The 25,481-nt window shown below is 35.3% G+C and overlaps 1 protein-coding gene across 27 annotated transcripts in view; it reads left to right on the top strand.

Annotated features, from left to right (window-relative positions):
* The window catches only part of CCDC7 (coiled-coil domain containing 7), a 331,505-nt gene that overhangs the window by 85,090 nt on the left and 220,934 nt on the right, over positions 1 to 25,481 (top strand). For all 27 annotated transcript variants that reach the window (XM_067702677.1, XM_067702668.1, XM_067702526.1 and 24 more), the window contains 2 exons: positions 13,391 to 13,456; positions 15,438 to 15,659. In XM_067702677.1, coding sequence (XP_067558778.1) covers positions 13,391 to 13,456; positions 15,438 to 15,659 — 288 coding nt within the window. The remainder of the gene's footprint in view (positions 1 to 13,390; positions 13,457 to 15,437; positions 15,660 to 25,481) is intronic.

Below are 25,481 nucleotides of genomic sequence, written 5' to 3'. Positions count from 1 at the left end.
TCCATGCTGTACTGGGGTCACTCATGTAGCTTCATTCAGCTTTAGAATGTTTAAGATGGCTTCCTCAAATGTCTGGTGGTAAGTGGAATGGCTAAGGGCTGAATCTTTCTTTCATGTGGTTGATCATCATTTAGTAGTCAAGCCCACGTATCATTACACAGAAGCTGGACTCCAGTAGCTCAAAAGAAACTGCAAGACCCTTTAAGACCTGCACTCAGAAGCCTTAGAACATAATTTCCCCACATTTTACTGGTTAGGGGCCAGCCCAGACTCAAAGGGAGGGAAAATATATTCTACTTTTTGATGGGAGAAAGGGCATATGTAGGTAGGGGTGGTACAAATTATAGATGGTCATTTTTGGAAATAGTCTATGATAGTCTTCCCTCTGGCTACATGTTAATATTTCTCCCACATGCAAAATGTACTCACCCCTTCCTTCTAAAATCTCATTACATTCTAGTTTTATCTTGAAGTCTAAGATCTTATCATCTATACCAGGTCTAGATATGGATGAGGCTTCTTGGCACAGCTCCTTTTGATCTGGAGATGTGTTATCTAAAAAGGCAAGTGGTGCAATCACTGAGGAAAACGGTATGAAGGTTCCTCATAAGACTAAAAATAGAACTGTCACATGATCCAGCAATTCCACTCCTGGGTATATATTCAAAGGAAACAGGAATATTAATTTAAAAGATACATGCACCCCAGTGTGTTCATAGTAGCATTATTTACAATAGCCAAAATATGGAAACAACCTAAGTGTCCATCAACATATGAATAGATATTATTGATATATATATATCAATAATATATATATGTGGTATATATATATATATGTGTGTGTATATATATATATTTATATATAATGGAATACTATTCAACCATAAAAAAAGAATGAAAATTTGCCACTTGCAACAACATAGATGGACCTGAAGAGTATTATGCTTAGTGAAATAAGTCAGGGAAGACAAATACTGTATGTTACCATATATATTGGAAATCTAAAAAAATAAACAAATAAATATAACAAAACAGAAACAGACTCACAGATATAGAGAAAAAACTAGTGTTTACCAGTGGGGAGAGGGAAACAGTGGGGAGCAACATAGAGGTAGTGGATTGAGAGTTACAAACTACTATGTATGAAATACATAAGCTACAAGGATATATTGTACAGCACAGGAAACGTAGCAGAAAAAAATAAATAAACAGGCAATTTATTGTATTTTTACCACCCTCCAACACATGCCTAACACGTTACTGAGAAAAGAATAAGATGACTGCAAGAGACACTATTATTCAAAAGAGGGGAAAACAGAAAGCACATGATTCAGGGCAATTCTGAAATCCAGCCAGACACTTGTCACTAGTTCTCTTGACTCTCAGGGTGGGGAATGTACCTAGATTAGGGTCTAGTTTTGCTTCCTGGGAATGATTTCCTAATTCATTTTTATAAGTAGCCCTTGATTTTATGGTATGGTACATTGAATCCACTGTCTGACTCATCATTCTTTTTCTGTAAGAAATGACCCATGTTTGCAGTGGAATAATTCTCTTAGCCTGCTTTCTGCTCATAAAAAATTAGGGATCTGGAGATTTCATTTTGAAATGTCCCTGTCCCTTTTAGTCTAGTATGATGGTGTTTCTCTTAAAAACTGTTTTCCCTGTATGTTATTGTGGTGCATTCTTTTTTTTAAATTTATTTTATTGAAGTATAGTTGATTTACAGTGTTGTGTTAATTTCTGCTGTACAGAAAAGTGATTCAGTTATACATATATACATACATACACACTCATATATGTATATATATTATTTTTCATATTCTTTTCCATTATGGTTTATTACAGGGTATTGAATATAGTTCCCTGTGCTGTACAGTAGGACCTTGTTATTTATTCATTCTGTATATAATAGTTTGCATCTGCTAATCCCAGACTCCCATGGCATCCCTCCCCCACCCCTTGGCAACCACAAGTCTTTTCTGTATGTTTATAGTCTGTTTCTGTTTCGTAGATAAGTTCATTGGTGTCATATGTGTATTCTTTTACCCAAAAGTCAACATACATGATTCTTTCTAAGATAGATCTTATTTTACTTAAGCTGTTTTAGGCTTCTGCAGGACAGTACTCTCAAGATTATAAGTTCTTTTGTCTAATTAGGAGGATTTTTGAAGAATATTTAAATCTTTCTGAGATTTTAACAAAGGGTTTTATAGCACACCCTTGATTTGACTTTTACTCTGAAGCTACATTTCATTGTCAATACCATGGTTTTGATCTTTGTCCTAAAGTAATTTCTTTCTTTGAGAATTTTTTTTGAGAACGAGAGATAGTGTCCTGGACCCTCTATATATTTTCTAATTTTTGCTTTAGAATTGATCAGTTCTTTCTTTAACTCTTCTTTCTTTTTGCAGTACCTTATTATATATCCAACCCTAATATAAGCGAAACAGTTCTTTTATCATTCTGGCTGGAAATTTCCTCAGCCACATCCACAAGTTTAGTAGGTATGTTTTTAAGCTTGCAAGTTACTCCAGCCCTGAGTTTTGTTAGTTGTTCTGTCACTGCGTAAAAGAGTCCTTCCCCCCTTTCCAGCTCCCAGTATCAGTTTTCCAACCTCACTGCCTTTTATAGCCTCCACTAACAGATTGTTTGCCATTCCTCCATGCTTCACCTATAGCCTTCTTCCTACTTTTCTGGTATCCAACAATAGTGTCTTTACCACCCTTCAACTTCTGCTTACCTGCTGGACCCAAAGCCAGTGCTAAATGTTTTTAGTTTTTGTTGTTGCATCACCTTGCTTGCAGGTGTTTCTATTACTTCATATCAAACTACCCCCAAATTTAGTGAATTAAAACAGTAATGGTTTATTATTTCTCACAATTCATGGGTTTGCTGCACTCAGCTGGGCAGTGTCTCTGTTTGATGTCATGTTGCTTAAGGTCTGTCAAGTGGCTGCATTCATGTGGGAGCTCAGCTAGAGCTAGAAATGTCCAAGATAGTTTTTCTCACATGTCTGTTGCCCTGTCATTCACTAGTCTAGCCCAAGCTTCTTTATATGGTGACTGGGAACCAAGCAGGCAAAAGCAAAAACAGTTAAGCTTGTTACAGGCTGGGATTATAAACCCTTGAAGTTTTTTCAGCTTATTCTGTAAGGAAGTCCTAGTCATTAGGCTAGTCCATATTCAGGGGGAGGAGTGGCATAGAGTAGGAGAAATTGTCTGCAGCCATTTATGGAAGTAATCCAACACAATATTCAATTTTTGTAAATGTTCTAATGACATAGTGCACATTTTCTATTGCTAGATATACCAGTCAGCTTTTCCTTAATAACAAATTACTCCAAAACTTAGTGATTTAAAATAGCAGATAGTCATTATTTCTCTTAGTGGCTGTATAGGTGTTCTCTCTGGGCAGGCATGGTATGTATGGAATCCCAGCTGGGGCGTCTAGGACAGATAGGACCTCTTTTAGTCTTATCTTCCAGGAGGCCAGCCCTGGGTAGTCTACAGAAGGATTCTCAGTAGAAAGAGAACAAAACAAAGCTGGAAGACTTTCTTGAGGCCTAAACTCAGACCTCAGATAGTGCTATTTGCATTGCATCCTATTGGCCAAAGCAAGTCACAGGCTAGCCTGTTTTCAAGGGTGAAGAAATAGATTTCACCTTTGGGAGCTACTGCAGAGAATTTATGGCTATTTGTAGTCTACCACAGTGGGGTATATATTTTTTCCCTTTCTTTCTGTCCTCCTCTTATTTTCTCTCTTTACAAAATTCAATTACATCTAGGTTATTTTAATTCTCTGTACCTTTATTAGTTAGAGAATAGGCTGGACTGCTATATAAAGAGATCCTATATAATTCAATGGCTTAAACAAGATAGAATATTATTTTCCTCTCATTGAAAGTTTGGGTAAGTGGTTTCAGGTGGGTATAATAGTTTGATGTTTCTGGGACCCTGTCTCTCCACTTCTTGCTCTTATTTCTCATTGACGTCTAGAAATTTTTATTACATCTTAAATTTAAAAATTTATCTCAAGGAAGTTTTATTTACCTATTTATTTTATTATTGTTTATCTTTCTTCTTCTTTTTATCCCTCTGGAACTGATATTTGAATATTATAATTCTTAGGTCTGTTCTTTTATTTTTCCCCTTTCATTTCTCCTGAAGCAATTTGTATATGTATGTTTGTGGGGTTTTTTTTTTAAATTATAGTTGATGTACAGTATTATGACAGTTTCAGGTGAGCTACATGGTGATTCCACATTTACATACATTATGAAATGATCACCATGATAAGTCTATTAACCACCTGTTCCCATACAAAGTTATTACAATGTTATTTACCATATTCCTTCAGTGTATGTAACATTCCCCATGGCTAATTTATTTTTTAACTTGAGGTTTGTATCTCTTGATACCCTTCACCTATTTCACTCCCCCCAACCTGGTAATCACCAATTTGTTCTTTGTATCCAAGTCTGTTTTCATTTCATTTTGTCTGTTTGTTTTGTTTTTTAGATGATAGTATAAGTGAGATCATACGGTATTTGTCTTTCTCTGTCTGACTTATTTCACTTAGCATAATACACTCTAGGTCCATCCATGTTGTTGCAAATGGCAAGATTCCATTTTTTATGGCTGAGTAATAGTCCATTGTGTATGTGTATATATGTGTGTGTGTTCATCTTGCATTTTCTTTATCCATTCATTTGTTGATGGACACTTAGTTTGCTTCCATATCTTGGCTATTGTAAATAATGCTGTAATGAACATAGGGGTGCATATATTATTTGAATTAGTGGATTTTTTTGGCAGGGTAAATACCTAGAAGTGAAAATACTGGATCATATGGCAGTTCTATTTTTAATTTTTTTGAGGAATCTTCCTACTGTTTTCCACAGTGGCTGTACCAATTTACATTCCCACCAACAGTGTATTAGGATTCCCTTTTCTTCACATCCTTGCCAACCCTTGTTATATATATATTTATTTATTTATTTTGGCTGCACTGTGCGGCATGTGGGATATTAGTTCCCCAATCAGGCATTGAACCTGTGCCCCTTGCAGTGGAAGTGTGGAGTCTTAACCACTGCACTGCCAGGGATGTCCCCAACCCTTGTTATTTCTTGTCTTTTTGATTATCATTCTGACAGGTATAAGGGAGTATCTCACTGTGGTTTTTGTGTGTATTTTCCAGATGATTAGTGATGTTGAGCATCTTTTCATGAACTGATTGGCTAACTGTATATCTTCTTTGGAAGAATGTCTTTTTAGGTACTCTGCCCATTTTTTTTATAGGTTGTTTGTCTTTTTGATATTGACTTGTATGAGTTCTTTGTGTATTTTGGATATTTACCCCTTATCCGATATATCATTTGCAAATATCTTCTCCCATTCAGTAGGTAGCCTTATTGTTTTGTTGATACCTTCACTGCGCAAAAGCTTTTTAGTTTGATGTAATTCCGTTTGTTTATTTTTGCTTTTGTTTCCCTTCCCTGAGGAGACATATACAAAAAATATGGCTAAGAGCAGTTTCAAAGAGGTTACTGTCTATGTTTTCTTCTAGAAGTTTTATGGTTTCAGGTCTTACATTTATGCCTTTAATCCATTTCAGGTGGATTTTTTGGTATATGGTGTGGAAAATAGTCCAGTTTGACTCTATTCCATGCAGCTGTCCAGTATTCCAAACACCAGTTATTGAAGAGGCAGTCTTTTCCTCATTGTATATTCTTGCTTCCTTTGTCATAGATTAATTGCCCATATAAGTGTGGGTTTAGTTTGGGGCTCTCTGTTCGGTTCCATTGATCTGTGTGTCTGTTTTTGCTCCAGTACCATCTTGTTTTAATTAGTATAGCTTTGTAGTACAGTTTGAAATCAGGGGATGTGATACCTCCAGCTTATTCTTCTTTTCTCAAGATTGTTTTGGCTATTCAGGATCTTTTATGTTACCATAAAAATCTTAGAATTATTTGTTCTTATTTGTGAAAAATGCCATTGATATTTTGATAGAGATTACATTGAATCCATTGAATTCCTGGGGTGGTATGGTCATTTTAACAATATTAATTCTTCCAATCCACGAACACAGAATATTTTTCCATTTGTGGAAATTCTTCTATCATTCTTATAAATTTCAGGGTATGAGTCTTTTATATTTTTGGTTAGATTTATTCCTAGGTATTATATTCTTTTTGAAGCAATTGTAATTAACATTGTTTTCTTAAGTTCTCTTTCTGATAGCTTGTTATTCTATATACTGATTTTGTATCCTGCAACCTTAATAGTTTTTTTGGTGAAGTCTTTGGGGGTTTTTATAATAGTATTACATCATTTGCAAATAATGACAATTTTACTTCTTCCTTTACAATTTGGATTACTTTATTTTTCTTGCATAATTGCTCTAGCTAGGACTTCCAACACTATGTTGGATAATGTGGTGAGTATGGGCATCCTTGTCTTGTTCCTATCTTAGAGGAAAGGCTTTCAGCTTTTCACCATTGAGTATTATGTTATCTATATGTTTGTCGTATATAGTCTTTATTACATTGAGGTACATTCTCTCTATACCCACTTTGTTGAAATTTTTTATCAAAAATAAATGTTGAATTTTGTCAAGTGCTTTTCTGCATCTATTTAGATGATTATGTAATATTTATTCCTTGTTTTTTTTTAATGTGGTATATTACATTGATTGATTTTTGGATGTTAAACCATCCTAGCATCTCTGTTTGGAATCCCACTGAATCATGATGTATGATCCTTTTAATGTATTGTTGAATTTCATTTGCTAATATTTTGTAGAGAAATTTTGCATCTATGTTCATCAGTGATATTGACCTATAATTTTCTTTTTTGGAGTGTTTTTGCCTGGTTTTGGTATTGGGGTAATGCTGGCTTTGTAAAGTGCATTTGGAAATGTTCCCTCCTCAATTTGTTGGAGTAATTTGAGAAGGATATGTATTAACTCTTAAAACATTTGGTAGAATTCACCTGTGAAGCCATCACATTTGGAATTTTGTTGGGAGTTTTAGAATTTTTATTTCAATTTCATTATTATAAATTGGTTTATTCATATTTTCTATTTCTTTCTGATTCAGTCTTGGAAGATTGTATGTGTCTAGAAATTTTTTCTAGGTTGTCTAATTTGTTGGCATATAATTGTTCATACTGTTCTCTTATGGTTATTTGTATTTCTGTGGTGTCAATTATAATTTCTCCTCTTTAATTTCTCATTTTATTTATTTACACACTTTTTTTTCCTGATGATTCTGACAAAAGTTTTGTCTGTTTTATTTTCTTTACAAAGAACCACCTCTTAGTTTCATTGGTCTTTTATGGGTTTTTTTAGCTTCTATTTCATTTATTTCTGTACTGATAATTATTATTTCCTTCCTTCTACTAACTTTTGCTTTGTTTGTTCTTTTCCTAGTGCCTTTAAATATAAAGTTATATTGTTTATTTGTGATTTTTCTTGTTTCTTAAAGTAGGCCTGTATTGCTGTGAATTTCCCTTTTAGAACTGCTTCTGCTGTGTCCCATAGATTTTGGAAAGTTGTTTTTCATTTTTCTTATTTCCCCTTTGATTTCTCCATTGGCACATTGGTTGTTGAAGTAGCATGTTGTTTAGTCTCCATGTGTTTGTGTTTTTATCCAGTTTTCTTCTTGTAATTAACTTCTGGTTACATACCACTGTGGTCAGAAAAAAATGCTTGGTATGCTTTCAGTCTGCTTACTTTTATCCAGACTTGTTTTGTGGCCTAATATGTGATCTATCCTGGAGAATGTTCCATGTGCACTTGGAAAGAATGTATGTTGTTTCTTTTGAATGGAATGTTCTATATATATCTAGTAAGTTCATCTGATTGAATGTGTCATTTAAGGCCTGTGTTTCCTTATTGATTTTTGTCTGAATTTTCTATCCATTGATGTAAGTGGGGGTAGTAAAGTCCCCTACTATTATTGTATTGCTGTTTATATCTCTCTTTATTTCTGTTAATATTTGCTTTATATATGCAGGTGCTCCTATGTTGCATGCATAAAGTTTACAAGTGTCATATTCTCTTGTTGGATTGATCTATTTTGTTACAGTCTTTTTAAAAGTCTGCTTTGTCTGATGTAAGTATTGCTACCCAGCTGTCTCTTTGTTTTCATTTGTATCATGTATCTTTTTCCATTCTTTCACTTCCATTTGGTAGGTTTGAGTGAGTCTCCTATAGACACATATATAATGTTTTTTTTTAAATCCATTCAGCCACCTTATACCTTTTGAATGGAGAGTTTAGTCCTTTTACATTTAAAGTAAATTTAACATATATGTACTTATTGCCATTTCGTTAATTGTTTTCTGGCTGTTTTTGTAGTTCTCTGTTCTTTTCTTCCTCTCTTTCTCTGTTCTCATGTGATTTGATTGTTTTCTTTAGTTTTACTTTTTTTTCTCATTTTCTTTTGTTTATCCACTGTAAGTTTTTTCTTTAAGGTTACTGTGAGGTTTTCATATAACATCCTATGTATATAACAGTCTCTTGTAAGTTGATAGTAAATTATGAGTTACATTCCAAAGCTTTATATTTTTTACTACCCCCCAAGGTTTTTATATTTTTTTCATGACACATTTTACATATTTTAATTCTATGTACCCCTTGACTATTGTATTTTAATTACTTTTACTACTTTTGTCTTTTATCCTTTGTACTTGCTTTATAAGTGAACCAACCATCCACTACCTTTATTATTTATTTACCTTTTCTGGTGAGATTTTTACTTTCATATTTTTTCTTACTATTAATTAGTTTCTTTTCTTTTTAGTTTAGAGAAGTTCCTTTAACATTTCTTCTAAGGCTGGTTTAATGGTGATAAACTTCTTTAGCATTTGATTGTGTGTAAAACTCTTAATCTCTCCTTCATTTCCTAATGATAACCTAGCCAGGTAGAGAATTCTTGGCTGGTTTCTTTTTCTCTTTCAGTACTTTGAATATGTCATTCCACTCCCTTTTGGCCTACAAAGTTTCTGCTGAAAAATCTTTTCATAGCCTTATGGGGTTTTCCTTGTACCTAATAAGTTGCTTTTCGCTTGCTGCTTTTAAGATTTCCTCTTTATCTTTAACTTGTACCATTTTAATTACAAAGTATAGTGGTGTGTTTCTCTTTGTGTTCATGTTATTTGGAATTCTCTTTGTTTTCTGGACCTGGATGTCTGTTTTCTTCCCCAGATTAGAGAATTTTTCAGCCATTATTTCTTCAAGTAATTTTTCTGGCCTTTTCTCCTTTTGGGGACCCCCATAAATGCAAATGTTATTTTGTTTAATGTTGTCCTAGAGGTCCTTTAAGGTATCCTCACTTTTTAAAATTCTTTTTTCATTTTGCTGCTCTTTCTGGGTGTTTTCCATTGCTTTGTCTTCCTACTTGCTTATTTTTGCTTCTTTTTCATCCATTCTGATGTTGAACCCATCTAGCTTGTTTTTCAGTTCATTATAACTTCCTGTTTGGTATTTTCTTATATTTTTTGTCTCTTTGTTGAAGGTCTCACTATGCTCATTCATTCCTTTCCTGAAATTGGTGAGCTTTTTTATGATCATTACTTTAAAATCTTTTAGGTTGAAACTCTTTTAGGTTGGTCATCTCTGTTTTATTAAGGCCTTTTTCTGGGGATTCGCCTTGGTCTATAGTGTTGAACATATATTCCTCTGTCTCTTCATTTTGCCTGTCTCTCTGTGTTTGTCTATAGGTATTAGGGGAAGTAACTACCTCCTGCAGTCTTGAAGGAGTGGCCTTGTGTAGGAGCTGTTCTGTGTGGCCTAAAAGTGCAATCTTCCCTGACCGCAGGAGTCAGGCACTTCATGGGCATCCCTCACAGTGGGCTGCATCCACCAGCTGTGATGCAACCAAGGCTTGAGTTTGAGTCACTTGCCTGTCCTGGTTGTAGCTAGGTCTCTGTGTGGGCTAGGTAGAGCTTGGGGCCCTTGCCTGGCCAAGTTGTGGCCTGTTTACTGCATGGGCAGAGCAGGATTCAGAACATTTACCCATCCTGGTTTTGTGGGGGGTGCTGTTTGATTAATTCTTGAAGTGTTTCTGTTATCGATGGTGTGCCATGCCCTGTCAGTGTTCCAAGGGGAGGAATCTGATTTAACACCTAGTTTCAGGTTGATTGGATGCTAGGCCCTCAGGTAGTAGCTTTTAAAGTGTGCAGATATATACTATGCTGTGGGGCCACAATTGTAATCCCTGCTGGTCTCCAGACCAGGAGATCTGGAGGTGTCCCCTGGGCAACATTTGCAAAAAGCTAAGCTCCTGATGAGTATATAAGCTCCTTTCTCGGGAGTCTTGTCAAGGGGTGAGGCCAAGGGGGTACACAAATCTGATGTATCCCTGGTTACGTTTCCTGGGAGTGTGTCCTTAGCCTCCGAAAGTGTGGTAAACCTGAAGCCTGTCCCTCAGGGTGAAGCTCCAGGCTGAGGGTGGTGGCCTGCCAATAACTGTCTCCAAGTTACAGTCCCATGGAACTCAGGAACACCAGCCCCATGGGCCACTGGGGCTAAGTGATCAGGGGGTTTCCCTTGTGTGGATTGTGTACTCCCACTGGCTTTAGCTGGGTAGCTGGAGAGTGTAGGGGGTGGGTCTTGCTCTCTTGCTTCAGGAAGGCAATGGGAAAATGACCTGACTGCCTGCCCACAGGCTTTAGCAATGCAGCATTGAGAGTGCCTTGTCTGTGTGCATGCATTGGGTTTAGACCCTGACTTCTCAGTCTTGCCACCCTCAGCTTAGGGGGCAGGGGAGTGTTGAGTCAGCTTTAGGCTGGGAGAGGGAAAATACCATGACTGCTTGCACTCATCAGCCCCAGCCAGAGGAAGGGGGAGTATAGTAGTTGCCTGCACTTGCAGACTTTAGCTAGGTTGCAGGAAAATGCTGTGACCATTCGTTCCTGTCCATCCTAGGCAGGGAGTGGGGGAACATTGCAGCCTCTGGAGCTCTCTGGCTTCAGTAGTGCAGTGGGGTATTGCCACGATTGGCTCACCCCTGCATCCAAGCTGTAAGCCTGTGCTAGCAGATGAGGTGGGGAGTGCAATAATGGTGTCTGACAGTGCTTCTGTTTCTGGGGAGTGTTTCTGCTGTCCACCACCCCTCCAGCTGATGCTTTTAGATTTGAAAATGACTCCCCTTCACATATAATCATGACACTTTTCAGACTGCTGTTATTTCCCTGGGTCTCCAGGTGAGTGAGACCACATGTCAGCCCTTTGCGGGGAGGGGGTTCTCAGTTTTCTATAGCACTTTGGGACCATTGGATGTCAGCCCCATTGGTTTTCAAAGCAAGGCATTTCAGGGGTTCCTCTCTCTGGTGTAGATCCCAGGAGCCAGGGTGCTTGATATGGGAAGCATCTCTTGCTCCTCTGGGAAAAGTGCCTGTCTGGTGAGATCCCTCTCTAAAGTGTGCTGTCATGCTGGGGGTAGGGTTTCTGGTGAGAGTGTTTCTTTGCCTCTCCTACCTGTCTTGATATAGTCCCTTTTTATTCTTTGTTGTGGAGCACTTGTTTGGCTAGTTCTAAAGTTCTTTTCAGAGGGAACTGATCTGTATGTAGGTATATATTTGCTGATTCCATGGTAGGAGGTAAGTCCAGGCTCTTGCTGTGCCCCATCTTTAACCACCTTCCCTGTAAATTTTCTTTTCTTTTAAGAGTAAGTCTCATTTTCCTGTTTCTTCAGATTCAAAAAATTCTTAATTGTATCTTGGATATTGTGAATGTCATGTTGTTGAAGCTCTGGATTCTGCTATATTCTTCTTATGATTGGTACTATTTTTGTTTATTTATTTTGCTTTAATTTATTATTAACATGATTGGGTGCAAAATGAAAATTCTGTATTTAGGCAGCAGCTTAAATCACATTTAATTTCTTATAGCTTTTGCTAGGCTGTTTAGAATCTTCCTTATGCATATATGCTTAAGGGGTCAGGGGTAGATTTGTGTAGTTTATACAAATGGTTTGGGGCGCCCTGTCTCCAGCTCCCTTCTTTGTGTGATTTCCCCTAACCTTTCCAGTGGCTGTGGTTGCCCTGAACTCTGTACCCTGGTTTGTAAGGTCTAAAAACTCAGGTTTGTTTGTTTGTTTGTTTTAATTAGCTATTAGGGTTCTGCCTGGCTCAGTGGGTTTGCCCTCAGATTAGAAGCTGGAAAACAAGGATCTTATGTAGGACTTTTCCCTTCTTCCAAGTGTCAGCTTCTCTCAAGAATCTACCTACTCTTGTTTGCTCTCTAGTGTTGATATTTGTATTTTGTTTAGAGTTTGTGGTTGTTATGTGTGGCAGGGTTTGTCCAGTAGGAACTTGCTCTGCTATACCAGAATCAAAACCGGGGACTTTTTTTTTTTTAACTTTTTATTTTATATTGGAGTATAGTTGATTAACAACATTGTGTTAATTTCAGGTGTACAACAAAGTGATTCAGCTACATATACATGTATCTATTCTTCAAATTCTTTTCCCAATTAGGTTGTTACAGAATATTGAGCAGAGTTCCCTGTGCTAGTTCCTTATTGGTTATCCATTTTAAATATAGCAGTGTGTACATGTCAATTCCAAACTCCCTAACTATCCCTTCCACCCACCCTTCCCTCATAGTAACCATAAGTTCGTTCTCTAAGTCTGTGAGCCTGTTTCTGTTTTGTAAATAAGTTCATTTGTATCACTTTTTTTTTTTGCAAATGATGTGACAAGTGATTAATCTCCATAATTTACAAACAGCTCATGCGGCTTAATATCATCAAAACAAACAACCCAATCAAAAAATGCGCAGAAAACCTAAATAGACATTTCTCCAAAGAAGGCATACAGATGGCCAAGAGACACATGAAAAGATGTTCAACATCGCTAATTATTAGAGAAATGCATCAAAACTACAATGAGATATCATCTCACACCAGTCCGAATGGCTATCATCAAAAAAAAAGGAAAGAAAGAAACTGGGGATTTTAGATATGGTTCCTCAAACTGTCTTCCATCTGATGGAGAATTCTTGAGACTTTCCATGCATAGTAGAATCTACTCGTTCTCACAAAATCAGAACTATATTTCTTTTGTTTTAAGAGTAGAGTTGCTTCTTTTCTTAAAATTTGAAATATTTGTATTTAAATATTTCAGGCCTTGAGAAAAGGAGTAATGAAATGTTTACTGTAGTTATAATTTCGTAGATTCAAGGTCACTTTTCCTATGGAAAATCAATAGGAAGCTATAGCTACAGAAGTTATCCACCATTCTGCCTGAGAAGTGTGCAGTAAATGTTTATGCTCAAATCATCATCTTGGCTATCTATGCACTTTAGAAAGGTAATAATTATGATAATAAATTAATAAAAACAAAAATACCAATGAATACTTTCCCCCCATATTACATCCTAGGAAGTAGCACATGCTCTGAAAATTGAGAACAGAGTTCTTCGGGAACAACTGAAACAAGCTTTACAGGTAAAAAGATATCATGTTCCTTTGAAATTGTTAACAAGGGAAGAAAATATCTATAAACAACTTTTGAAATGAATAATTTTAACTTTGTAAACTAATAGGTGTATAGTATTATTTTGCCAGGTTTAAAGTATTCTCATTTTATGCAATGGAAATATATTAATAAAATTTAGTATGTATTCTTTCCAAAACAGTAAGCTAGAAAGAAAATTGATATACAAGCTTAAAGCAATTTATTTCTAGATACAAATGGGTTTTTTTGAAATTAGCATAATTATTATAGGATATATTGAGATAAGAAACTGGTGATTTCACAGAAGAACAATTAAGGAGGATTTGCTCATCCAAAAATCAATATAAAATATAAAAACACAATAACTAAAGCAGTGTGGTTCTGGATTTGGTACTGAATGAAAAGTCCAGAAACAGATTCAAATGAATATAGTAATTTTATAGTTTATAGTTTTAGTTATTAAAATTTTTTCATAGAAGGATAAAATAGTCACAAAAGTAAACTACTGTGAAAACATTGTTGGGTTTCTAGTTAATGTAATACACTAAAATAAGTTGCAGATTGGTTTAAGATCCAAAAGTAATAAATGAACTATTAATATATTGGAAGAAACACTGAGTAACAGTTACATGTCTTGGCTAGAACAAGGCTTCCTAAGCATTATACCATAAAGGAATATGTTAATATATTTGGCTATATATAAAATAAAACTTTTTATGGTTAAAAAATTCATGAGATATAAAGGTAAATGGAAAATCTTTACAAAATGTTTTATATCAAGATCTTTTACAAATCTACAGGAAATATGGATATTCTTCCTCCTAAATAGACAAAGGACACAAATAGGCAAGTCATAATTGAGAAACACACATGGTCAATAAATGCATACAAATATATTCATCCTTACTAGTTATCAAATAAATGCATTTTAAAATAGCAGAGGGATACATATTTTTTACCTACCATTTTGTTAAAAATTTAAGGCACAGAAATAACCAATATTTGTGGATTTATGCTGCAATGAGCAGTCTTTCACATACTTCTATTGTCAGTATGGATTGATACTTTTCTGGAAGAAAATACATAACAAAAGTCTTGGAAAGACATAGTCTTTACAGTGAACCATTCCACTTCTAAAAATTTATTGTAAAAAAGAAAAAATGTACAAAGATTTTGTACAAGTATGTAGAATAGAAAAATTTTAATAGCAATTTTTTAAAAATTACCAAAATTCCACTGATAAGAAATTTGCTAAATTAATTAAGGTATATTATTAAAATATATTTCTGTTAGCTATTCTGATTTGGATGTATATTTATCATCATGAAAACATACCTTATGACGTTATTTAATGAAAAGAGCATATTATGCCTCTATGTATAGTATGATCCAATCTAGATAAAAGTTTAAAAATACATATACACATATGCACTAGCTATAATTAGAAATACTTAAAAAGAGTATATATCAACATGTTAACAGTGAGCTTTCTGTTTGTGGTGAGACTGTGAACTTTTTTCTTTCTTTCATACAAATAACTTTTGTTAATATTAAAAGTGACATTAAAAAATTTATTTTAGAAGAAATAAATTACTTTTCACATTTTCTTTTATTATTTGACATTACAGATCTTAATTATCTTGGGTACATTCTATGTATAATGTATGCATTTTATTAACTTTTATTGTACCTGTATTATAATTAGAGCCTTAAAAAACAGTGGCCAGTAGAACCTCTTGCATATGAAAATAGCCCTTTAAGTAGAAGAGATTTCTTCATAGTTTTTAATTTTAATTTGGATCTGTTAAACTATGGATTATACCAGTGGTTTAACTTAGTTTCCTCTAACTCTGTAAAAATAAAATTAAGAACCAGTGTGGCCATGAATATATGAAGATTCCTGAAAGTTGTCATGTTGGCAGGAAAATGTCATAGAAATAATGCTTGACAAAGTTACTTTTTTAAAAACAGGAAGCTGAAAGAGCTAAGGAGCAACTTGCCTATTTCCAAAATCAAGAAATGGAGTTACTTAAAAGTGAGGGAAAGACCAAGACAACAGCAGAAATGGGTATTGATAAAATAAAAGTTAAAGGTGAAGATTCAAAATATATACCATTGGAGAAAGACACAAGAAAAACACTAGTGGCAGATTCAGGTGGACAAAAAGAAAATGATAAAATTAAACATCCACAGGTAAGGAAATAACCAAAACAGTAATAAGTGTTGTGAGAAGTTTAACCTTTTATATTATTATTTACTTCACTTGTATATTATTATTATTATTATTATTATTTTGCGGTACGCGGGCCTCTCACTGTTGTGGCCTCTCCCGTTGCAGAGCAACAGGCTCTGGATGCGCAGGCCCAGCAGCCATGGCTCACGGGCCCAGCCGCTCCGCGGCATGTGGGATCTTCCCGGACCTGGGCACGAACCCGTGTCCCCTGCATCGGCAGGCGGACTCTCAACCACTGCGCCACCAGGGAAGCCCTGTATATTATTTTAAAATTTTTTCTATGTACTATCTTTTGCTTGGAATTTTGCCTTTTGCTTTTTGGTTATATCAGTTCATTATTATCTGGAATTTGAATCTATAAATTAACTGTGTATTGATTTTTGTGGGTTTTTGGTAATCCAGATGTTTCCTTTTTTGTTCAGGACAGTTGATCCAATACAGACTTGTCAGATATAAAATAATGTTTTATCTTTAAAAATTTTTTATTGAGGTATAATTGACATACATTATATTATTTTCAGGTATACAATATGATGATTCAGTATTTACATATATTGTGACTCGATCACCACAAGTCTAGGTAACATGTATCACTATACATAATTACAAAACTTTTTTTCTTGTAATGAGAACTTTCAACATTTACTCTGTTAGCAACTTTCAAATATTCAGTGTAGTATTATTAACTGTCGTCACTATGCTGTACATTACATCCCCTAGACTTGTTTATTTTATAAGTGGAAGTTTGTACCTTTTGACTCCCTTCACCCATTTTGCCCAGCCACCCCCCTCACCCCCAGTTCCTGCCTCTGGCAACTACCAATCTGTTCTCTGTATCTATGCGCTTAGTTTTTGTTTTATTTTGTGTTAGATTCCACATGTAAGTGAGGTCATATGGTATTTGTTTTTCCCTGTCTGACTTATTTGACTTAGCATAATCCTCTCAAGGTCCATCCATGTTGTCACAAATGGCAAGGTTTCATTGTTTTTCATGGCTGAATAATACTTTACTGTGTATGTGTGCGCGTGTGCGTGTGTGCATGCACTTATGTATGTGTGTGTGTATATATATATATAATATTTTCTTTATCTGTTCACCCAACAGTGGACACATAGGCTGTTCCCATACCTTGGCTAATGTAAATAATGCTGCATTAAACATGGGACTGCATATATCTTCTCCAGTTAGTGTTGTCATTTACTTTGGAAAAATATCCAGAAGTGGATATTTCCTGGATCATCTGGTAGTTGTATTTTTAGTTTTTCTGAGGAAACTCCATACTCTTTTCCATAGTGGCTGCACCAATTTACATTCCCACCAACAGTGCACAAGGGTTTCCTTTTACCTATTCTCACCAACACTTGGTTATTTCTTGTCTTTATGCCAATAGCAATTCTGACAGGTGTGAGGTGATGTCTCATTGTGGTTTGGATTTGCATTTCCCTGTTGATTAGTGATTTTGAACATCTTTTCATGTACCTATTGGCCATATGTATGTCTTCTTTGGAAAAATGTCTGTTCAGATCATCTGCTCATTTTTTACTCAGATTGATACTATTTTTTTTTTGCAATTGAGTTTTATGAGTTCTTTATGTATTTTGGATATTAACCCTTTATTAGATATATGATTTTCTCCCATTTAGTAGGTTGCCATTTCATTATGTTGATGGTTTCCTTTGCTCTGCAGAAGCTTTTTCGTTTGATGTAGTTCCACTTGTTTATTTTTGCTTTTGATGTCTTGCTTTTGGTGTCAAACCCCCCAAATTCAATAAGACCTGTGTCAAGGAACTTATCATCTATGTTTCTTTTAGATGTTTTATAATTTCATGTCTTACATTCAAGTCTTTAATTCGTTTGGAGTTAATTTTTTTGTATGGTGTAAGAAAGTGGTCCAGTTTCATTCTTTGCATGTGGTTTTCCAGTTTTCCAACACCATTCATCAAAGAGACTGTCCTTTCTCCGTTGTATATTCTTGGCTCCTTCATCATAAATTGATTGACCATATATGTGTGGGTTTATTTCTGGGCTCTCTACTCTGTTCCATTGATCGATGTCTGTTTTTTCCCCCATATCATACTGTTTTGATTTCCATAGCTTCGTAATATCGTTTGAAGTCAGGGCACATGATGCCTCCAGCTTTGTTCTTCTTTCTCAAGATTGCTTTGACTATTCAGGATCTTTTATGGTTCCATACAAATTTCAGGATTGTTTGTTCTATTTCTGTGAATATGCCATTCGAAATTTGATAAGGAATGCCTCAAACCTGATGATTGTTTCCAGTATTATGGACATTTTAACAATATTAATTCTTCCAATCCATGAGCATGGAATATCTTTCCACTTATTTGTGTCTTGTGCCATCAAGGACATATAGTTTTCAGTGTACAGGTCTTTCACTTCCTTTGTTAAATTTATTCCTAGCTATTTTATTCTTTTTGATGCAATTGTAGGTGGCATTGTTTTCTTAAGTTCTCTTTTGGATAGTTCATTTTTATTGTATAGGAATGCAATAGATTTTTGTTAATCAGTTTTGTATCCTGCAACTTTATATTTCTAACAGTTTTTTGGTAGTCTTTAGGGTTTTCTCTATCATGTCATCTGCAAACAGTGACAGATTTATTTTCTCCTTTCCAATGTAGATGCCTTTTATTATTATTATTTTGCCAAATTGCTGTGACTAGGACTTCCAATAATATGTTTGCTAAAAGTGGCAGGAGTGGGCATCCTTTTCTTCTTCCTGATCTTAGAGGAATTGGTTTCAGCTTTTCATCTTTGAGTATTACATTATCTGTGAGTTTGTTATACATGGCCTATTTTTTGTTGAGTACGTTTCCTCTATACCCACTTTGTTGAGAGTTTTTGTCATAAATAAATGTTGAATTTTGTGAAATGTTTTTTTCTTTTACAGCTATTGAGATGATCATACAACATTTATTCTTCATTTTGTTAATGTGGTATATCACATTGATTGATTTGTAGATATTGAACCATTTCTGCAGCCCTGATAGAAATCCCTCTTGCTCGTGATGTATGATCCTTTTAATAGATTGTTGTATCAGTTTGCTAACATTTTGTTGAGGATTTTTGCATCTATGTTATTAAGGGTTGTTTGTCTGTAATTTTCTTCTCTTGTGGTGACCTTGTCTGGTTTTGGTATCAGAGTAATGCTGGTCTTGTAAAACGAGTTTGGAAATATTTCCTCCTCTTCTGTTGTTTGGACGAGTTTGAGAAAGATTGGTGTTTATCCTTCTGTGGATATTTGATGGAATTCACCAGGGAAGTGTCCTGGTCCTGGACCTTTGTTTAAGGAGTTTTATGTATTTATTTTCTTAAACATCTTTATTGGAGTATAATGCTTTACAGTGGTGTGTTAGTTTCTGCTGTATAACAAAGTGAATCAACTATGTGCATACATATATCCCAATATCTCCTCCCTCTTGCGTCTCCCTCCCACCCTCCCTATCCCACCCCTCTAGGTGGACACAAAGCACCGAGCTGATCTCCCTGTGCTATGCGGCTGCTTCCCACTAGCTATCTGTTTTACATTTGGTAGTGTATATATGTCCATGCCACTCTCTCATTTCGTCTCAGCTTACCTTTCCCCCTCCCTGTGTCCTCAAGTCCATCCCCTATGTCTGCATCTTTATTCCTGCATCTTTACTGTAGACAGTTTCTCTGCTTTCAGTAAAAGTATCTGGATTTGAAGAAATCATTGTGAACAAACACTGGAAAATCTGATAGGTTCCAGGGAAAATGATCATTAGCTTTATAAATGTATTGAATATGAGGTTAAACTTAGTAGCAAGAACCCACAAGGCTATTTTCTTTTTTATACTGTTACTTGTATGTATTTATTGTAACAGCATGTATTCTCTGTAGAACATTTAAAATATTCAGAAAATAACAAGGAAAGAATAAATATCCCTAACAATGCCAATTTCCAGAGATAATAAATAAAATTATGGATTCATTATCCTTAATAGTAGTAATCAGACTGTTCAATTTTTCTTTCTTCATGATTCAGTCTTAGAAGGTTGTATATTGTAGGAATTTATGAATTTATTCTTGATTGTCCATACTATTGGTGTATAATTGTCATAGTAGTCCCTTTGGATCCTTTGTATCTCTGTGATATCAGTTGTCATGTTTCCTCTTTTATTTCTGATTTTATTTATTTGGGCCTTTTATCTTTTTTTCTTTGTGAGTCTAGCTAATTGTCATTTTTGTTTATCTTTTCAAAGAACCAGCTCTTGGTTTTATTGATTATTTTTTGGTCATTTCTTTAGACTCCATTTCATTATTTCCGATGTGATCTTTGTTATTTCCTTTCTTCTACGAAAGTTGGGCTTTGTTCTTCTTTTTCTCAGAGTGTAAATTTATGTTATTTATTTGAAATTTTTCTTATTTGTGAGTTAAGCATTTATTACTATGAACTTTTCTCTTAAAGCTGCTTTCATTGCATCCCCTATATTTCAGTATGTTGTATATCCATTTTCTTTTGTCTCAAGGTACTGTTTTAATTTTGGTTTTGATTTCCTTCTTGACCCATTGGTTGTTCAGTAGCATGTTGTTTCATCTTCACATATTTGTAAATTTTCCAGTTTTCTTCTTGTAATTTATTTCTATTTTCATAATATTGTGGTTGGAAAAGATACTTAATATGATTTTACTCTAATCCTAAATTTGTTAAAACTTGTTTTGTGGCCTAACATGTAATTTATCCTGGAGAATGTTCTGTGTGCACTTGAGAAGAATCTGTATCCTGTTTCTTTTGAATGGAATGTTCTATATATATCTGTTAAGTTAATCTGATCTAATATGTCATTTAAAGACAATCCTTTCTTATTGATTTTCAGTTTGAATGATCTATTCGTTGATGTAAGTGGGGTATTAAAGTCCCCTACTATTATTGTATTGCTATATATTTCTCCCTTTAGGTCAATTAATAGTTTATATATTTGTTGCTCCTATATTGCATGCATAATATTACATCCTCTTGTTGGGTTGACCCCTTTATCATTATGTAATACCCTTCTTTGTCTCTTGTTATGGTTTCTGTTTCAAATTTTGTCTGATAGAAGTATAGCTACTCTAGCTTTCTTTTGGTTTCCACTTGCATGGAATATCCTTTTCCCATCCCTTCACTGTCTGTGCCTTATTTCTCTTTCTCTCTTCCCTTGTGGTTTGCTTTCTTTAGTGGTATGCTTAGATTCATGTCTTATCATCTTTTGTGTATCTACTATAGGTTTTTGCATGGTGGTTACCTTGAGGCTTTCATGTAACAAGTTATATTTATAACAGTCTATTTTAAGTTGATAACAACTTCAGTTTAAATACATTCTAAAGCCCTACATTTTTACTCTCCCCCTGCCATGTTTCATGTTTTGGATGTCACATTTTACATCTTTTTGTCTTGTGTATTTCTTAACTAGTTATTGTGGTTGCAGTTATTTTTACTGCTTTTGACTTCTGACTTTCACACTAACTTTATAAATGATGCATTCACTACGTTCACTATATATTTACCTTTGCCAGTGAGATTCACACTTTCACATGTTTTCTTGTTACTAATTAGCACCCTTTCTTTTTAGCTTAAAGAAGTCACTAAACATTTCTTGTTAGTCTTGTTTAGTGGTGATGAGCTCCTTTGGCTTTTGCTTGTCTGGAAAACTCTCTCTATTTCAATTCTGAACAAAGATGTTGCCAGGTAGAGTACTGGATGGGAATCTTTTTCTTTCAGCACTTGGAGTATATCACAACACTCTATTCTGGCCTGTGATGTTTCTGCTGAAAAATATGCTGACTCCTTTTTTTTTCTTTTTCGTTTGTTTTAATTTTTTGACCACACCATGCAGCATGCGGGATCTTAGTTCCCTGACCAGGGATCAAACCCGTATCCCCTGCAGTGGAAGCACGGAGTGGAGTCTTAACCACTGGACTGCCAGGGAAGTCCATATGCTGACTGTTTAATGGAGGTGCCCCGTTGCTTTTTTTTTTTCTTTCTTGCTGTTTTTAAAATTATCTCTTTGTCCCTAACTTTTGACATTTTAATTATAACGTGTCCTGGTGTGGATCTCTTTGAGTCCGGTTTATTTTGAATTCTCTGGCCTTCCTGGATCTGGATGTCTGTTTCTTTCCCCAGCTTAGGGAAGTTTTGTACCCATTATTTCCTCAAAAAAGCTTTCTGCTTTTTTTCTCTCCTTCTTCTGGGAATCTTATAATGTGACTGTTAGTCCACTTGATGTTGTCCTGTTAGTCCCTTAAGCTATCTTCACTTAAAAAATTTTTTTAAATTTTTGCTGCTCTGATTAGGTGGGTTCCTGTGCCCTGTCTGAGTTCTCTTATCCTTTCTGCTGCTTCACCTAGTCTGCTCTTGAACCCCTCTAGTGTATTTTTCAGTTAAGTTATTGTATTCTTTAGCTCTCTGGCTTCTATTTTTTAATTTTTATTTTTTTAATTTATTTTATTGAAGTATACAGTAAGTCCCTTACATACGAATGAGTTCTGTTCCAAAAGCATGTTCATGAGTCCAGTTTGTTGGCATAAGTTCAGGAAAGTTAGCCTACGTACCCAACTAACACAATTGTCTATATAGTACTGTACTGTAATAGGTTTATAATACTTTTCATACAAGTGATACATAAAAAACAAACACAAAAGTAAACATTTTTAATCTTATAGTACAGTGCCTTGAAAAGTACAGTAGAACAGTACAACAGCTGGCATCGAGTGAACAGGCAAAAAGAGTTATAGACTGGAGGAGGGAGTGGAGGTGGGAGATGGTAGAGCTGAAGGATCAGAAATAGGAGAGGGAGGGCAAGCTGCATTTTCACTCACGCCTGACGTTGATGACACAGGTTCTGGTTGCTTGCTGGATTCAAGTCTACCTATCCTCTTGAAAAACGGTTCCAGTGATGTCTAGTTAGTAGCTCTTTTTTTCTTGTCATAGATGACATGGTAGCTCTGGATTGCATTCTCAATGGCTGCTGCAATCTTCATGTGTACTGTTCTACATTCAGGTCCTATGCCTCAAAAACTAACATTGCTTCCTCAAATAAAGAAAATCCCCTTGCCATTTCCTGCATTGTGAATCTCTTCAGTTCTTCAGTACTTCTTCTTCTTGTCGCTCCACTCTCTCAATTATTTTCACTTTTGTTTCCATTATTATCGCTTGGTGCTTCTTAGCAGTACCAGCTACATCACCACTGCTTTTACACTTGCTTCCGGACATCCTGGGCTTGAAATAAAGATACTGTACTGCTGTACTCTGTATAGTACTGTACAATAAAGTACACAAAAGCACAACCACTTGTAGAGGATGCACGCATATGACAGTTTACACCAGACATGTGGACTAACTTACGTGATTGGACATGCAAACGCATGTTCACATCTTTGAAAGTTCGCAATTTGAAGGTTCATATGTAGGGGACTTACTGTAGTTGATTTACAATGTTTTGTTAATTTCTGCTGTACAGCACAGTGATTCAGTTATGTGTGTGTGCGTGCGTGCGTGTGTGTGTGTAGATATATATATATACACACACACACACGCACGCACACACACGCACATACATTCTTTTTCATATTCTTTTCCATTATATTTTATCACAGGATATTGAATATAGTTCCCTGGGCTATAAATTAGGAACTTGTGGTTTATCCATTCTGTATAATTTATCCCTCCCCTACCCTCTTTCCCCTCTGGTAACCATAAGTTTGTTTTCTGTGTCTGTGAGTCTGTTTCTGTTTTGTAGATAAGTTCATTTATGTCCCATTTTAGATTCCACATATAAGTGATATCATATGGTATGTCTTTCTCTTTCTGACTTCACTTAGTGTGATAATCTCTAGGTCCATCCATGTTGTTGCAAATGGCATTATTTCATTCTTTTTTATGGCTGAGTAATATTCCATTGTGCATATGTACCACATCTTCTTTATCCATTCAGCTGTCGATGGACATTTAGGTTGTTTCCATGTCTTGGCTATTGTGAATAGTGCTGCTATGAACATAGGGGTGCATGTATCTCTTTGAATTATAATTTTGTCCGGATATGCACCCAGGAGTGTTTTGCTGGATCACATGGCAACTCTATTCTTAGTTTTTTAAGGAGCCTCCATACTGTTTTCCATAGTGGCTGCACCAGTATGCATTCCCACCAACAGTGTAGGAGGATTCCCTTTTCTCCACACCCTCTCCAGAATTTGTTATTTGTAGATATTTTTAATGATGGCCATTCTGACCAGTGTGAGGTGATACCTCATTGTAGTTTTGATTATCTTTCTCTAATAATTAGAGATGTTAGCTCTGTGACTTCTGTTTGGATTTTTCTTGGATTTTTCTTACATTTTCTTTCTCTTTGTTGAAGTTCCTACTGTGTTCCATTCTCCTTAGTTTGGTGAGCATATTATTATGACCATTACTTTGAACCCTTTCTCAGGTGTTACTTATCACTGTTTCATTAATGTTTTTTCTGTCTATTTAAAATTGAAGTATAGTTGATTTATAGTATTGTATTAGTTTCAGATGTACAACATAGTGATTTAATATTTTTATAGCTCATAATCCATTTAAAGTTATTACAAAACAATGGCTATATTTCCCTGTACTATACAGTGTATCCTTGTTGCTTATCTATTTTATACATAGTGGTTTGTATCTCTGAATGTTATTTTTGTTTGGATGGCCTTGTGTAAGGTGACCTTGTCGTTCAACCCTGCCTTAGGTCTGGGTTGTCTCTCAAACCTTTGTTGTTGTCCAAGCAGCCTATTTTAGTTGTAATAATTCTCAGTTATTGAGGGTGTTCCTAGACCAGTGTCTTAGAGGGGAGATCTCATTCCTAGATTCAGGCTGATTTGAAGTGAGACCCTCCGCTAATAGCTTTTAAAGGATGCAAATATGTACAGCCCCATGTGACTGCAAGTGTAAGCCCTGCTGGCCCCCAGAACTGGGCAAACTAGAGGTGTCCTGGGCAGCAGTCAAAAAACTGGGGCTCTAGACGAGTGTATGGGCTCCTTTCTGTGAGATACTGTTGCTGACCAGGGTCCTTGGACTCTTTAATGAATAGAAATTGATGAGGTCAGACAAGAAATTGAGGCAAGGCTTTATTGGGACTCATGCTGCAGCATGAGGGAGTAGAAACAAGTCCATGTGGTCTAATGTAGTGGTGGTCTAATGAGTAATCTAAGTCAGTGTTTCCGTATTGATTTTCTGTCTGGATCATCTGTCCATTTATATGAGTGGGATGTTAAAGTCCCCTACTGTTATTGTGTTACTGCCAATTTCTCTCTTTATGTTTATTAATATTTGCTTTATGTATTTAGGTGCTCCTATGTTGGGTGCATATATATTTACAATTGTTTTACCTTCTTGGATTGATCCCTTTATCATTATTTAATGCCCTTCTTTCTTTCTTGTTATAATCTCTAAGTCTATTTATTTTTGATATAAGTATTGTTACCCCAGCTTTCTTTTGCTTTCCATTTTACATGGAATACCTTTTTACATCCCCTCATTTTCAGTCTGTTGTATGTCTTAGATCTGAAGTGAGTCTCTTGTAGCCATATATATAGTTTTTGTATCCATTCAGTCAGTCTGTGTCTTTTGATTGGGGCATTTATTCTGTTTACATTTAGTGTGATTATTGATTAGTATGTTCTTATTGCCATTTTGTTAATTGTTTTGGATTTGTAGGTCTTTTTCCCCTTTCTTCTTTTGTGATTTGATGACAATCTTTAGTGTCATGTTTGGATTCTTTTCTCTTTGTGTGTGTGTCTA

This window comes from Pseudorca crassidens, chromosome 1, assembly GCF_039906515.1.
Source record: "Pseudorca crassidens isolate mPseCra1 chromosome 1, mPseCra1.hap1, whole genome shotgun sequence".
In the NCBI taxonomy this organism is placed as follows: Eukaryota; Metazoa; Chordata; class Mammalia; order Artiodactyla; family Delphinidae; genus Pseudorca; species Pseudorca crassidens.
Note: the sequence above shows the minus strand (reverse complement) of the source record. Positions and strands in the feature narration are given on the sequence as shown.